The sequence below is a fragment of the Branchiostoma belcheri genome, unplaced genomic scaffold, assembly GCF_001625305.1.
Source record: "Branchiostoma belcheri isolate BF01 breed outbred unplaced genomic scaffold, Haploidv18h27 scaffold72, whole genome shotgun sequence".
Classification (NCBI taxonomy): Eukaryota; Metazoa; Chordata; class Leptocardii; order Amphioxiformes; family Branchiostomatidae; genus Branchiostoma; species Branchiostoma belcheri.
Genome location: NW_017804376.1, coordinates 681,701 through 695,196, shown reverse-complemented (window position 1 = coordinate 695,196; position 13,496 = coordinate 681,701). Strand labels below are relative to the sequence as shown.

Genomic DNA, 13,496 nt, shown 5'->3' with positions numbered 1-13,496 from the left:
GAGGAGCTTCTCTTGCCGGCTACCTTCTCTGGCCAATTAATACCCGTTTTAGGCCGATTTCTACGATTTATTCACCCCGCAAAAGAAGTCTGGTGGAGACTACCCGTTGATCACGTGCCCTGATCCCAGACCAATTAATTTGTCTGAGTCAGCCCCCACACACCCGGAACTTCGTACACACACAGAGCGCACAGTCGCCTGGGGTGAGCCCTGTCCTTTTGCGTTTTACATAACAACAACAAGACTACGTGCTGGGTGTCCACAGTGTCTTGAGACCGCGGAGCTGCAATGGATGAGCGGGCGGAGCTCCAGAATTTCTCGGGGAACAGCGAGTCCAACACCGACCCCGACCTGTACGGAGCGCGGGAAGACTGGTACGGGACCACCACCAACCCGGAAGTGAACAACGCGAAAAACAAGCCCTACGACGGCAAGTCGGTGAAGGAGATGCTCAGAGAGCTGACGCTGGACGATCTGATGAAGAAAGACCAGGACAATATCTTGGAGAAGGACAGTGACATGATGTGGTTTCACGGGAAGATCACCCGTGATCTAGCCTCGCACGTTTTAAACCAAGCGGGCATGATCGAGGGACAGTTCCTGGTGAGAGAAAGCGTGACCGCCCCCGGGGACTTCGTGCTGTCCACGGTAAACAAGGGACAAGTTTTCCACTTCCAGATCCAGAGCCCGGGAAACCTACAGTTCAGCATAGACGATGGACCAGCCTTCCAGGGGCTCGACCAGTTTATCCAGCACTACCGGAAAGGAAAGCACGGCCTGCCCACCAAGTTAGTGGAGCCGTGCAAAGGGAACCCCCTCCCGCGGACGCCAGGCGCTATGGCCCCGACACCCTGCTGCATCTGGCTGCGGCCGAGGGCGACGTCATGTCCGTACAGGCAATCCTGGGTCACTCCCTTTGCCCTGAAATTAATGCCAGGTTAGTAGGTTCACCCCCAATGGAGTGAAGTATTGTTTTGGGGCGTGTCTGTCTGTGTGTTTATGTGTGTGTTTCTGCGTTACACTCTCTGTATGTCCCACCAGGGGGCGCTTATAATTACAATTAAGGGTGTGAAGTCTGCCATCCTCGGTGTCTTTATATAGTAGTTGACAGTTTGCAAAAACAAACAAGTAAACACTAAATTATTGTAAGCCATTTGATTTACTTCATTGCAAAAGCAGAACACTTCCTTTCTCAAAGGATTCCCCCGGGTGTCACCTCAGATGAGGAAATGCTTTTTTCAGGGGTGCAAAATTAATGATCAACAGCCTACCAATTCCATTCCACACCCACTTTGGTCAAAACAAAATATTTGATTCCCTAAATGATAGTATTATTCACATAATGTTACACAAATGTACATAAACATTTCTATTCTATAATATAAAAATGGTGTAGAAATTATAATATGTTGATTTAATTATACTATTACATAACCAAAGCATGACTGTTTCTTGTTCTTTTCTGGGCTGGTATCAGATACTTATGATTAGTTGTTGGTATGTTCACCAGTTAATTAGTCATTTTGTACATAGTCTGGACATTTTTAGTCTGTCTCCCATTACATTACTTTGAATATGTAACTGGCCACACCAATGTAATAGAATGCTTTTTTTCACCATGTCACTTCTTATTTTTCCTAAAAAAAAAATGAGAACCAACAAATTAAATTGGTGTCACCGTGACCTTACATTACTTTGAATGTAATGGTGACTATTAAATAGCCTGGGTGCCATCCGATTTGTTTTTCGGGGTAGCTATTACAAATCGGATGGCACCCAGGCTAACTATTAAACTCTTCATGTTGATCTGTTAAACCCAGGAACAGCAGCGGGCGAGCGGCGCTTCACGAGGCGGCGTTCTTGGGTCACGATGAGGTGGTGATGGACCTGATCCAGGCGGGCGCACACGTCAAGTGTCGGGACGGGAACGGAGCCACCGCCTTACAGGTGGGAGCTAATCTCCAAGCAGATCCCTTTCGGTGGCAAAAAGACAGTATCAAATTGGCCAGGCAGTATCCATTAGCCAGTCTCTGAGAGAAGGTCGCTGGCCACCGACGGTGGGATTAGTGACAAAAAAAAAACCAGCCATACATACAAAGCTAACGATCATTCCCCCACAACCTCTGCTTGGAGAGTAGGTGGGAGCAGTCCGTTTCGTATAAGGCCATGTTGATTTGTTTACATATGGATGACATTTCTTCTGTTTCCCCAAAAAAAGTTTTAGACCATCATATATTTTTTATATAAGTTCTCATGAAGGCTTGCTTATCAACAGCCACTTCGATAATGAGCCTGGGTACCATCCCAATTTTCGCTCCATAACTTTTTGTGAGCGTTGCGGAGCGAAAATCCAGATGGTACCCAGGCTAGCCACGTCAGGGATTAACTACTAGTAGTAGAGATCTTGAGGTCACCCCGTGTCTGCTATAGCTACTAACACAACACTGGTATCTGTACATGTGGCAGATAGCTTGATACATGACTATATAAAACACTTGGGATACTACAGAAATGTATATCACAGATGCTGCACAGTATGGAACTACATTCATATAAGTTATTAAGTCAAGTATGTCAAGTCAAAAATTTTAATTGACCTGCGGCACTGCTGACCAGAGTTGTGGGGTTGTGTGGCATAGCGGCAGAGTGCTCGACTCGGAACCAAGAGGTCCTGGGTCCAAGTCCTGACATGCCACCGATCTTGTGCCCTTGGGAAAGGCACTTTACATTGACTTTCCTCACTTAACTTAGGTGAAAATAAGTATTGTGTTGTCCCCTGTGTTGGAGGCAGCATTAATATAAGTTGAAAAACTTGAGTGTGCCGTCACCACGTCTTGTGATTACATATTGGAATAAAAAAAAATTGTTCTGTTTCAGCTGGCGTGTGCAGGGAACAGGACCAACACCTGCCGTATCCTAATCCAGCAGGCTGGGGCTGAGCCCCAGGACCAGTGCACCACCACCGGGTACGTGCCGCTACACGAGGCCGCAGCACGCGGGCATGTGGAATGTGTCAAGGTAAGAGCGCATCGTCTAACCCTCGGAAGACGGGGAACAGCAGACGATAAACCGGACAGTGAGTGATTACAAGAAAAGCTTGTTAGAAGTTAACAGTAGTTCTCTATGTATTAATTGCCTGTTCTTATACCAAATGTTTCTTCTGTTCTTACAATTAGCCCTCAGGCATGAATTTGCAATAAAACATTTCAATTATAATCTTATGTTTATTATACGAAAGATTGTAGAACTACTTACTTCAACATGCCTGTCTGACAAGATACATGACTTAGTATATCTGCATGATATTATTGTCTATATTACATGTCTCCTGTTACTGTATTGTAGTGAGTATACTTGATTGTAAAAGCAATTAGCCTTCGGGCATGATTTTGCAAAAATAAAGTTATTATTAATAAAGCACACAATTTGCCAACTAAATGCCAATAAGAGTCATGATTTAATACCTTAATATTCCTGTGTTTAAAGCTCCTACTCCAGCTGAATGCGCCCTGTCACCCCAGAAACCACAACAACGAGACACCCATGGATCTGGCCAGGCGCTACGGCCATGCAGAAGTTGTAGAGATATTAGGTAAGGGGACTGGGAAAAAGTACATGTATATCAGGGGTTTTCCTTACCTGAGATTTTACTCCATCATATCTGTAAGCCCATGCTTATATATAGGCCTAGGAAAAAAATGTTGTGTTTCCTGTTTCTGTTCTGAAAAATTAGGGTCGGAAACAGGAAACACAACTTTTTTCCCTTAACCTTTTGCAAGCCTTTTGCCGCATGCCATATTAGACTTGCCAATTTTGTCCAGCAAAATCATGGAAGTCAACTATGTAGGAAATATAGCTATACCATTTTGTTTATTTTGCATACTGCATTTCATAGAATTTATGACATTAAAATGTGGGAGATACAGTGTATGTAGGAGACACCTTTGTAGCGTTCGTCCAACCAGCTTGTTGAATGTTTAACAGTTTTTCTTGTTGTTTTCACTCCCTTGCACCAGCACTTTGAGGGACAATTCCGTTGAACAAGTACAAGCTTTTGTCCTCTTTGTTTTTACTTGAATGTGTGAATGTTAACTGTAACGTTACTTCATGTAGAATCTACACAATGTGTTGTACCTTCCCTTCCCTTCTCTCTCTACTTCTGACAGGACATCTGGCAGTCTAAGTAAACAACAGGTAGGACTCAGGACTTTATTTTCACTCCACACTAAGTCTTCTGCTCACCTTCTCTCCTCCACAACACTTGTGGATCAAATGCTTCTGCTGCACTGACTCTCTCCAGTCTCCCTGACGGCCCCCCTCTCACCAGTGCTTAATGTGTCTCCCCTTTTTACCTAAATCCCCTTCCCCCACATTAATGCTTCTTCCCCTCCACACTCATAGTTAAGTCCCCACCTTTCCTTTCTACTGTGTAGATAGTGTCACACTCTAGTACAATTTGTGTAAGTCAGAGTGATGGGAAACTTGTGGTTTCTTTCCGACAGAGAGTTACAAGCCCCTCATACCGATGACATCCACCAAGGAATGGTTGCACTCCGACATGGATAGAAAGGTGGGTATTATACTGGTGGTAACATGTCGGCCTCCTAGCAGCTTCCCTTCAAGCTGCAGCAGTACCATAAAAAAATGTTAGGAGGTCTATCATCCAACCCGCCCTTCCTTTTTCCAAGACCTAACCACATACCAAATACCATAAACTTTATTCATAACTTCTTGAGCTATGCTCTCCACATTAATGTACAGAAAACAAATACTGTAATTCACTTCATGTTCACGGTAGCAAAAGTTCACGATCGAAGAAAAATGGACATGTTCACGGAACTATATGTTCACTGTGGTGACAGGTGCAGGAAAAAGAAAGTCCAGGAATTATTTGTTAACTAATGATGAAGTTCACGGTACAGAAGTGACAGTGAAAACAGTGAACATAACTAGTACTGTACAGTGAAAAAATCAGGAATTACAGTACACATGTACCTTGTGTGTCAATTAAAGCTCTGAAGTTATTCTTCCCAGGGGGCTACTGAGGCTCTGAAGAAGTTCAGCAACAAGGATGGCTGTTTCCTGATCCGAGTCAGTAAGAAGACTGCTGGGGCGTATGTGCTGACAATGTCCGCAACCAAAACAACATACAACTTTGAAATCAAGCAGAAGGTAGGCATAATGGCAGCACACTTTGAAGGCTGTTTAGAATTAGTTTTTCCTTTCGTCTGTCACCTTCCTCAGGGTAATTCTGACTGGTTCACATCGTACTGCAGCACAGGTGTCGCATTGTAGGTACGTTTGGGAATGCATCTATAGCAGCGACACCTGTGCTGTGCAATGTGAACCAGTCAGAATTGCCCTGAGGAAGGTGACAGACGGTCACTGAAATTTCAGCTGTGAATAAAACACTTGTTTATGTAAAAAGAGTCTCTTTACTCAGTAACTTACCAACCTGATGAAACTTAATTCCCGACTGTCCCTGACTGTTTTCTCCAGGATAACCAGTGGTACTACATAGATGACGGGCCCCTGCTGGATTCGTTAGAGCACCTTGTGGAGTACTACCGGGGTCGGGCGGACGGTCTGCCGGGGAAGCTGGTCACCCCCATCTCTGCCCAGGACGTGCTGGACCCGTCCCCACACCACCTCCCTGTGGCCAGGAGAGACAGCGACTACACCAGACGATGGTCCATGTAGGCACTCTCACTCACTCACTCACTCACTCACTCACTCACTCACTCACTCACTCACTCACTCACTCACTCACTCACTCACTCACTCACTCACTCACTCACTCACTCACTCACTCACTCACTCACTCACTCACTCACTCACTCTCTCACTCACTCACTCACTCACACACCTAATGATGGTCCATGCTGTGTAGGCACTCACTCAAACACCAGACGATGGTCCATGTACGCACTCTCACTCACTCACTCACTCACTCACTCACTCACTCACTCACTCACTCACTCACTCACTCTCTCACTCACTCACTCACTCACTCACTCACTCTCACTCACTCACTCACTCACTCACTCACTCACTCACTCACTCACTCACTCACTCACTCTCACTCACTCAGTCACTCACTCAGTCACTCACTCACACACATACTCACTCTCTCACTCACACCAGATGATGGTCCATGTAGGCACCCTGGACTTCCTTTTACTCAGCTGTAGTTGTGTGTGTGCATGTGCCTGCACAATAACAGCATTAGATATGAGTGTAGTTAGGCATGATTAGCTTGATTAAATCATGGACAAAGATAATTAAAAACCTCCATTAGCACTTCATCATGTAAGTCTTGAAAGGTTTGTGATGGTTTTATTTTTTTTGCAGTACACCACAATTTCATTTCACACTGAATGAAACACTAAGTACTGTCCCACACCTGCAAACTTAGAACACAGCAACAACCATCTTTCCCCTTCTGTGGAATCAAGTCACTGCAAAAATGAATGAATGAAAAATACTGTGTAACAGTATTCTGTGAGGTTGCACTACAACATTTAATGTAACTGTTGTGATGACTGTTCCTTCCAGTGGTGATCCTGACATGCCACCACCTGGTCCCCTGCCTCCCAAACCTGTCAAGTGGCCCTCCAGCCAGCCTCCTGGGCCAGGTAAGCTGCTTAAAGTGCACATGTAGCTTTATGACTAACAAATGCATAGGAGGCGTGAAGTTACAATATGACATGATACTTTGTTCTTTGGAAGATATGGCTGAGAAAAATTAATTCCCAAACAGTCATGCCTTCAAATATTGGAGTTATCAACCAATAACTGAAGTGTCCAAAAACTCATGTTTTCCAAGAACTATCATGGAGTGGAATTTGTTGCCAACAAGCACAGTTGGGGCATGATCACTAGAAAGCTTAAGACAACTCCTGCAATTAAATGTGCAAAGATTGGTTGTAACAAGTCATTCAGAGTAATATAGCTTGCTTCCGCCGTGCCATGTGCCTACGAAGCTGGTGTCTTTTGTCGAAGGGGGTGATACCGGCTATGTCAATACAGATACAGAATGAGAGACATTATAGGATACATTGTAACTGACTGTTTAAAGTTAAAACTTTTGGTCCAACACAACTTCACTGGGTCAGTCTACTGAAGAAGACCAAAGTGACTGGTCGAAAGCTCTAGGTGAGAGAATTTTTTTGTGTTGGACCAAAAGTTTTAACATCAAACATGTAACTACCAACACAGATGAACTTTCATGATAGTAACTGACTGTTGATGACCTCTAGATGTGGAAGCTCACATTGACCTGAAGATGACCACGGGCTGCAGCATGGACGAGGAGCCGCCACCACAGGAAGCACCGCCCCCTCCTGGCCCGCGCAGGGAACTGCAGCCTAAAAAGGTCAGATGAGCTGTTTTCATATAATATAGATAAGTTACCGATCAAAGATACTGATGCTAACTAGAGAGGTAACATTTGCAGAGCAAATGCATAATGTTTACCCTCACATAATCTGCTCTGTTAATTCTAACTCAAACACATTCATATAATGATAACAGGAGTTAAAATCCCTCCTGCTAAAAAAATCAAAACATGATGTAACCCAACACTAGTTACCATGGTGACAGACATCTGGTTCAGGTCATTGACCTTATTGGTTTGGAGAAGAATAATAAATGAATAGAATAATCTTTAGAGTGAGATGTGTCAAAGGCTAGGTGTACATGTAACAAGTCGTTCAGTGTAATGTAGCCAGCTGCTGCAGTGCTTCATGCCAATTACAAGTTATGCCAAGGAGCAGTTACACACACACACACATGTATACCAGCTATACAGATACAGACACAGAAGTGTGTTTATGTTAATGCTGCTTGGTGGTTTGTCTCCATGACAGAAGCCGGTGCCGATCCCGAGTGATGCTTCACCACCACCCCTGCAGCCCAAACCCCGCCCGCCCGCTTGCTCGGAGGAGGGTCCTGACAAGACACAGAAACTCATTCCCAGGGAGTCCCTACAGCTGGGCCGCGAGCTGGGACAGGGAGAGTTTGGTTCTGTACTGATGGGTGTATGGACAAATCCTGACGGCAGGGAGGTAAGGTTACAGTGGGACAGGGAAAGTTTGGTTCTGTCTAACTGATGGGTGCATGGACAAATCCTGATAGCAGGCAGGTAATGCTACATTGGGACAGGGAGAGTTTGGTTCTGTACTGATGGGTGTATGGACAAATCCCGATGGCAGGGAGGTAAGGTTACGGTGGAGAGAATGTTATCTGTTTAAGCCCAAGTTTGAGTCGCCATCTTACCACTAGTGTCCAATGCAGCCAGCTGTAATAATATTGGCTTTCATAAACTTTGTGGTAAAATGATTGCAGTTTTTGAAACATTTTTATGCTCTTTTTATGGCAAAATTTTAGCTGTTTTTTTAAGTGCTCTCTTTATGGTAAAATGATTGCTGGTTTTGAAACATTTTTTTTTGTTCTCTGCACTGTTCCTTGGACTGTCTGTAGATCTGATTCAAAACCATCTTTTACTTCTGCCCAGTTGTGCACTATAGTTACACTGGGCTGTGGTGCCCTCTAGCAATCTGCTACAGAACTGCAACTACATTATACCTGTAGGTGTGACTGTGTTGTGTTGCCATGTCAGATTCCAGTGGCCCTGAAGACTCTGCAAGGAGAACACTGTCCTTGGTGCTGAACACCATCGACAAACATATTAACATGCCTGTCCTTGGTGCTGAACACCATCCACACACAGATTAACATGCCTGTCCTTGGTGCTGAACACCATCCACACGCAGACAAACATGCCTGTCCTTGGTGCTGAACACCATCCACACACAGATTAACATGCCTGTTCTTGGTGCTGAACACCATCCACACACAGATTAACATGCCTGTCCTTGGCGCTGAACACCATCCACACACAGATTAACATGCCTGTTCTTGGTGCTGAACACCATCCACACACAGATTAACATGCCTGTCCTTGGTGCTGAACACCATCCACACACAGATTGACATGCCTGTCCTTGGCGCTGAACACCATCCACACACAGATTAACACGCCTGTCCTTGGTGCTGAACACCATCCACACTTAGATTAACATGCCTGTCCTTGGTGCTGAACACTGTGAACACACAGGGAAACACACTTGTCTTTCTTGCCATGTCAGATTCCAGTGGCGCTGAAGACCCTGCGAGGAGAACACATCCAACACGGTGAGCAGGAGTTCCTGCGGGAGGCCAGGGTCATGATGGGGCTGGACCACTTCTGTATCGTGCAGCTCATCGGAGTCTGTCTGGGGCCGCCCATGATGATGGTTGGTTTGTAGTCAGAAGTGTCTGTCTTTGATTTTCTATAGAATTAACTACTATACAAATAAAATAAATGGTATCCACCTTATACAATAGTGTTTTGGTGCATCCACTAAACATACCTGTCCTTGGTGCTGAACACCATCCACACACAACGTTCATTGGTGCTGAACACCATCCACACACAGGTAAACATACCTGTCCTTGGTGCTGAACACCATCCACACACAGGTAAACATACCTGTCCTTACTGCTGAACACCATCCACACAGTGTACCTTTCTTTGGTGCTGAACACCATCCACACACACAACATACCTGTCCTTGGTGCTGAACACCATATCCACACACAGATTAGCATGTCTCTCCTTGGTGCTGAACACCATCTACACACACAACATACTTGTCCATGGTGCTGAACACCATCCACACACAACACACCTGTCCTTGGTGCTGAACACCATCCACACAACATGCCTGTCCTTGGTGCTGAACACCATCCACACACAGGTAAACATGCCTTGTCTTCGGTGCTGAACACCATCCACACATGTCTGTCCTTGGTGCTGAATACTATACACACACAACATACCTGTCCTTGGTTCTGAACACCATCCACACATAGTTAACACACCTGTCCTTGGTGCTGAACACTGTCAACACACAGGAAAACACACTTGTCTTTCAGGTACTATGGCTAAAAGCTAAGAACTGTTTCATATGATATCTTTGTATCCTATCAAACAGTGTTTCATTGTGGTCACTGTTCTTGTATTACAGGTGCAGGAGTTAGTGTCTATGGGGTCAGTGCTGGACTATCTGCTGGACTATCCACAGAAAGTGTCCCTGCCTGACCTGAAGCTGTGGTCAGCTCAGATTGCCAGTGGTATGATGTATCTGGAGGAGAAGAGATTTGTCCACCGTGATCTGGCAGCTCGTAACATTCTGCTGGCCTCCAAAGATCAAGTATGTTATCACTTAGCATGAAAGTTCATCTGAGGTGGTAAAATACATTGAAGAAAATTAAACTGTTCTCCAACTCAAAAACGAAATTAACTCACTAGAAATTTTTGACTGAATCGCTGTGGATGCGTAACTTTTAGTCACGTGTGACGTCAGCACTGGGTCAAAGTTCATAGGAAGTTGGTACTGCCCCCGTCATGGTTGAACCAATGTCTATTGGGCTTTCTGCCCTTTTGACCAGATTGTGTAGCAAGATATAGTAAGATTTGTCAATCTTTTCAACACATCTTCAATGTGTAACTCTTGATCTGTTTATTTTTTATGTAGTTGAAGATCAGTGATTTTGGCCTGTCCCGGGCAGTTGGTGCAGGGAGTGACTACTACAAGGCCTCTGCTGGAGGAAGGTGGCCTGTCAAATGGTAGGCTTATTCACATTTATTAGATTTTAGGCCACACCAGTTTCCTTTATTTTCTGGTATTTTTAGCAAAGATTTAGCAAGAGTGTTTGCTGCTGCCAGAGGCTCTTGTTTTTTACATGTACATACAAGCTGTGTAAGACTGGACCTTCATTCTGCAGGTATGCTCCTGAGTCTATCAACTATGGGACCTTCTCCCATGCCAGCGATGTGTGGAGCTATGGGGTGACGTTATGGGAGATGTTTTCTTATGGACAGCAACCCTACGGTGACATGACAGGGGCTCAGGTCAGCAGTCGTTGAAACACTCCCTATTTACACTCCCACTCCCTAAATACTCCCTCCCTTTAACACAGAGGGGTGATAAAGGCATCCAGTGCAGTTTTTAAGGCTTGGAAACCCAATTTTTCAAAGCCAATGTTGAGGTCATTATCTACATACGGAATTGAAACCAAGCTATGGCAATGTACATTGACCCTCATAGAGCAAAAATTGCGAAAATTCTGACAGAAAATGGTTACTGGAAGGGCTATGGGCTGAAGTACCACCCAGAAAATAAATGACTCATCTTGGGCATTTAGTCACACTACACTTATCAAATTCTTTTATGTGAAACAAAAATGTGCGATATAATATGACATGTTGTATTGTGTAATTGTACTGTATATGTCTGTAATTGTTTCCCTGCACATTAAGCCAGTTATGACCGATGTGACCTGGGCTTAATTTTTACTTTCTTATTTACAAATAAAGTCTGATTTTACTACTGCCTTTACAGGTTATCCAGTTCATAGAAGAGGAAGGAAAGCGACTGTCCAAGCCGGACAAGTGTCCAGAGAAGGTGTACCAGATCATGTTGAGGTGCTGGTCCTACGAGCCAAGCCAGCGTCCGACTTTCCAGATGCTGAACACCATCTTCAGTGCAGACCCAGAGTACGGCACCCACCAAATCAGACACAAATAGAGAATCATTCTTACCAAGTTGTGTGAAAGTCAAACTGCCAAGAACAGAGATAAGGCCACACCAATTTAATTTGTTGGTTCTTGGATTTGCCTCTCATTTTTTTCTGATTTGCGAAAAAAGATTCTAAACAAACTAAAAATGCTCATGTTTGCCCCCAACAGATAAGGAAAAACCTTTTCTTTCCACTTGCTACAATTTTTCCATCCACCTATGCAGTGGTTTGATTAAAAGTTCAATATTCATTGTTGAATTAACCCAGCCGTTTGTGTTGACTTCATGGCTCTTATCATAGCACTTGGGGCTATAATAGGATACCCCTGTTGCTTATTTTTTATGAAAAAATCTGAGAACCAACAAATTAAATTGGTGTGGCCTAAATGCACTGTGTATCAAATTGCAACCTCAGACCTCTGTATAGTGTTTAAATCTGTTGTCAATAATCATGCAAATAAGGCTGAAAGTACTAGTAACAAATCTATGTAAAGTGAAGGTCTCCACTACCCAAATTTTTGTCTTTTCAAGACCTAGCCACATACCAAATCCATCAATAGCTTCCTAAGTTATGCTGACCAATGAATTCATGGAGGTAAATATTACTATTTACTCTTAACATTCTCCTTACCATATTGGTAATGTTAAAAGCATCATGTAATGTTAGTTGTGTTGGTGATTTGACAAAGCATATCTTATTGAATCTTTTTTGATTTTGTTTTATCCTTCCAAGAACAATTTAACACATAGCATTTCTCAGGTCTTCAATTTCAAACCTTTAATGTCTTGTATACTTCAAGTGGATCTCGTTTCTTCTACACATTCTTGCAATATTCTTCAAATCAAAGGAAAGATTTTTTAGGAATTAGCAAATGATAGTATTTCATGAAGAAGTATTTCATAGACAGGGCTGTGTGCATGTGATATGAGTTGATGGGGCTTATTCATGCTAGTGATATTAGTAGTGTTTTAGATGTAAAGGTGTATACATGGAATAGGACAACTGGGCTTTACCATTTCCTTGCATACCTTTATACTGAGGTTGTTTATTAGCATGTCTATCAAAACACATGCCTATTATTACAGTCCTTATATTAATATGGAAATGGACTTATCAGGGTTAATATCAGTATTACTTTGTCTTGTTGAATATGATTTGAAAATATTTTATGACCAAGTATACAGCATAATGTTATATATACAGAATATATATTATATATATATGATTTATTTACATGTATATGAAAATGGAACATTTATTATATACTATTGTTTTTTGGCATTTGGTGGCCTTTATCAACTTTATTAGAAGTCGCCTATTGTATCCCAAGAAGAATACATTTAGTCGAATCACTGATCTAAATCAACATACAACTTCATTGTGACGTCTTTTATTATCATGATCTATTCCTGTGGTGGTCACAAATTAATAAAAATGATAACCTACTTTATAATCATGTTCTCTGTTCTTTTTGTGGTCTGTATCGAAACTTGATTTCTACTGTGGAATATTAAAAAAAAACATCAATCTGGCAGACATAAATTAAAAGCCTTGCATGATTTTCATTCTTTCAAAATAGGTTAAGTTTATATATAAGTGTTAAAAGTATAACAATAATACAACAAAGGGGAGTATACTAGTATTCAGTTTCTGGCTTTAAATGCCTTTTACTACCACCAATCAAGTAATGCTTCATGAACACATCAGCAGAACGTACTGCGCCTGTGCAAAACCCTGATTTTTCATGGTTTTGCTTAACATTGCAGCAGAATTTTGCCAACGATATCTTTTTCGACATAACATTTGGAAACGCGAATACATCCTTATATGAGACATTCTTCCACAGTGCTATGCACAATACATTACTGCTT

The 13,496-nt window shown here is 43.0% G+C and overlaps 1 protein-coding gene across 1 annotated transcript; it reads left to right on the top strand.

The window, feature by feature from the left end:
* Positions 1 to 157: 157 nt before the first annotated feature.
* Positions 158 to 13,125, top strand: LOC109485037 (tyrosine-protein kinase HTK16-like). Its single transcript, XM_019788431.1, is given in 16 exon segments — positions 158 to 811; positions 814 to 937; positions 1,821 to 1,947; positions 2,878 to 3,018; positions 3,487 to 3,592; positions 4,503 to 4,570; positions 5,035 to 5,172; positions 5,500 to 5,696; positions 6,556 to 6,635; positions 7,260 to 7,375; positions 7,869 to 8,066; positions 9,150 to 9,296; positions 10,071 to 10,256; positions 10,581 to 10,672; positions 10,831 to 10,957; positions 11,448 to 13,125. Coding segments are annotated over 16 exon segments (2,556 nt in total). The 5' UTR covers positions 158 to 288; the 3' UTR covers positions 11,634 to 13,125.
* The last annotated feature ends 371 nt before the right edge of the window (positions 13,126 to 13,496 follow it).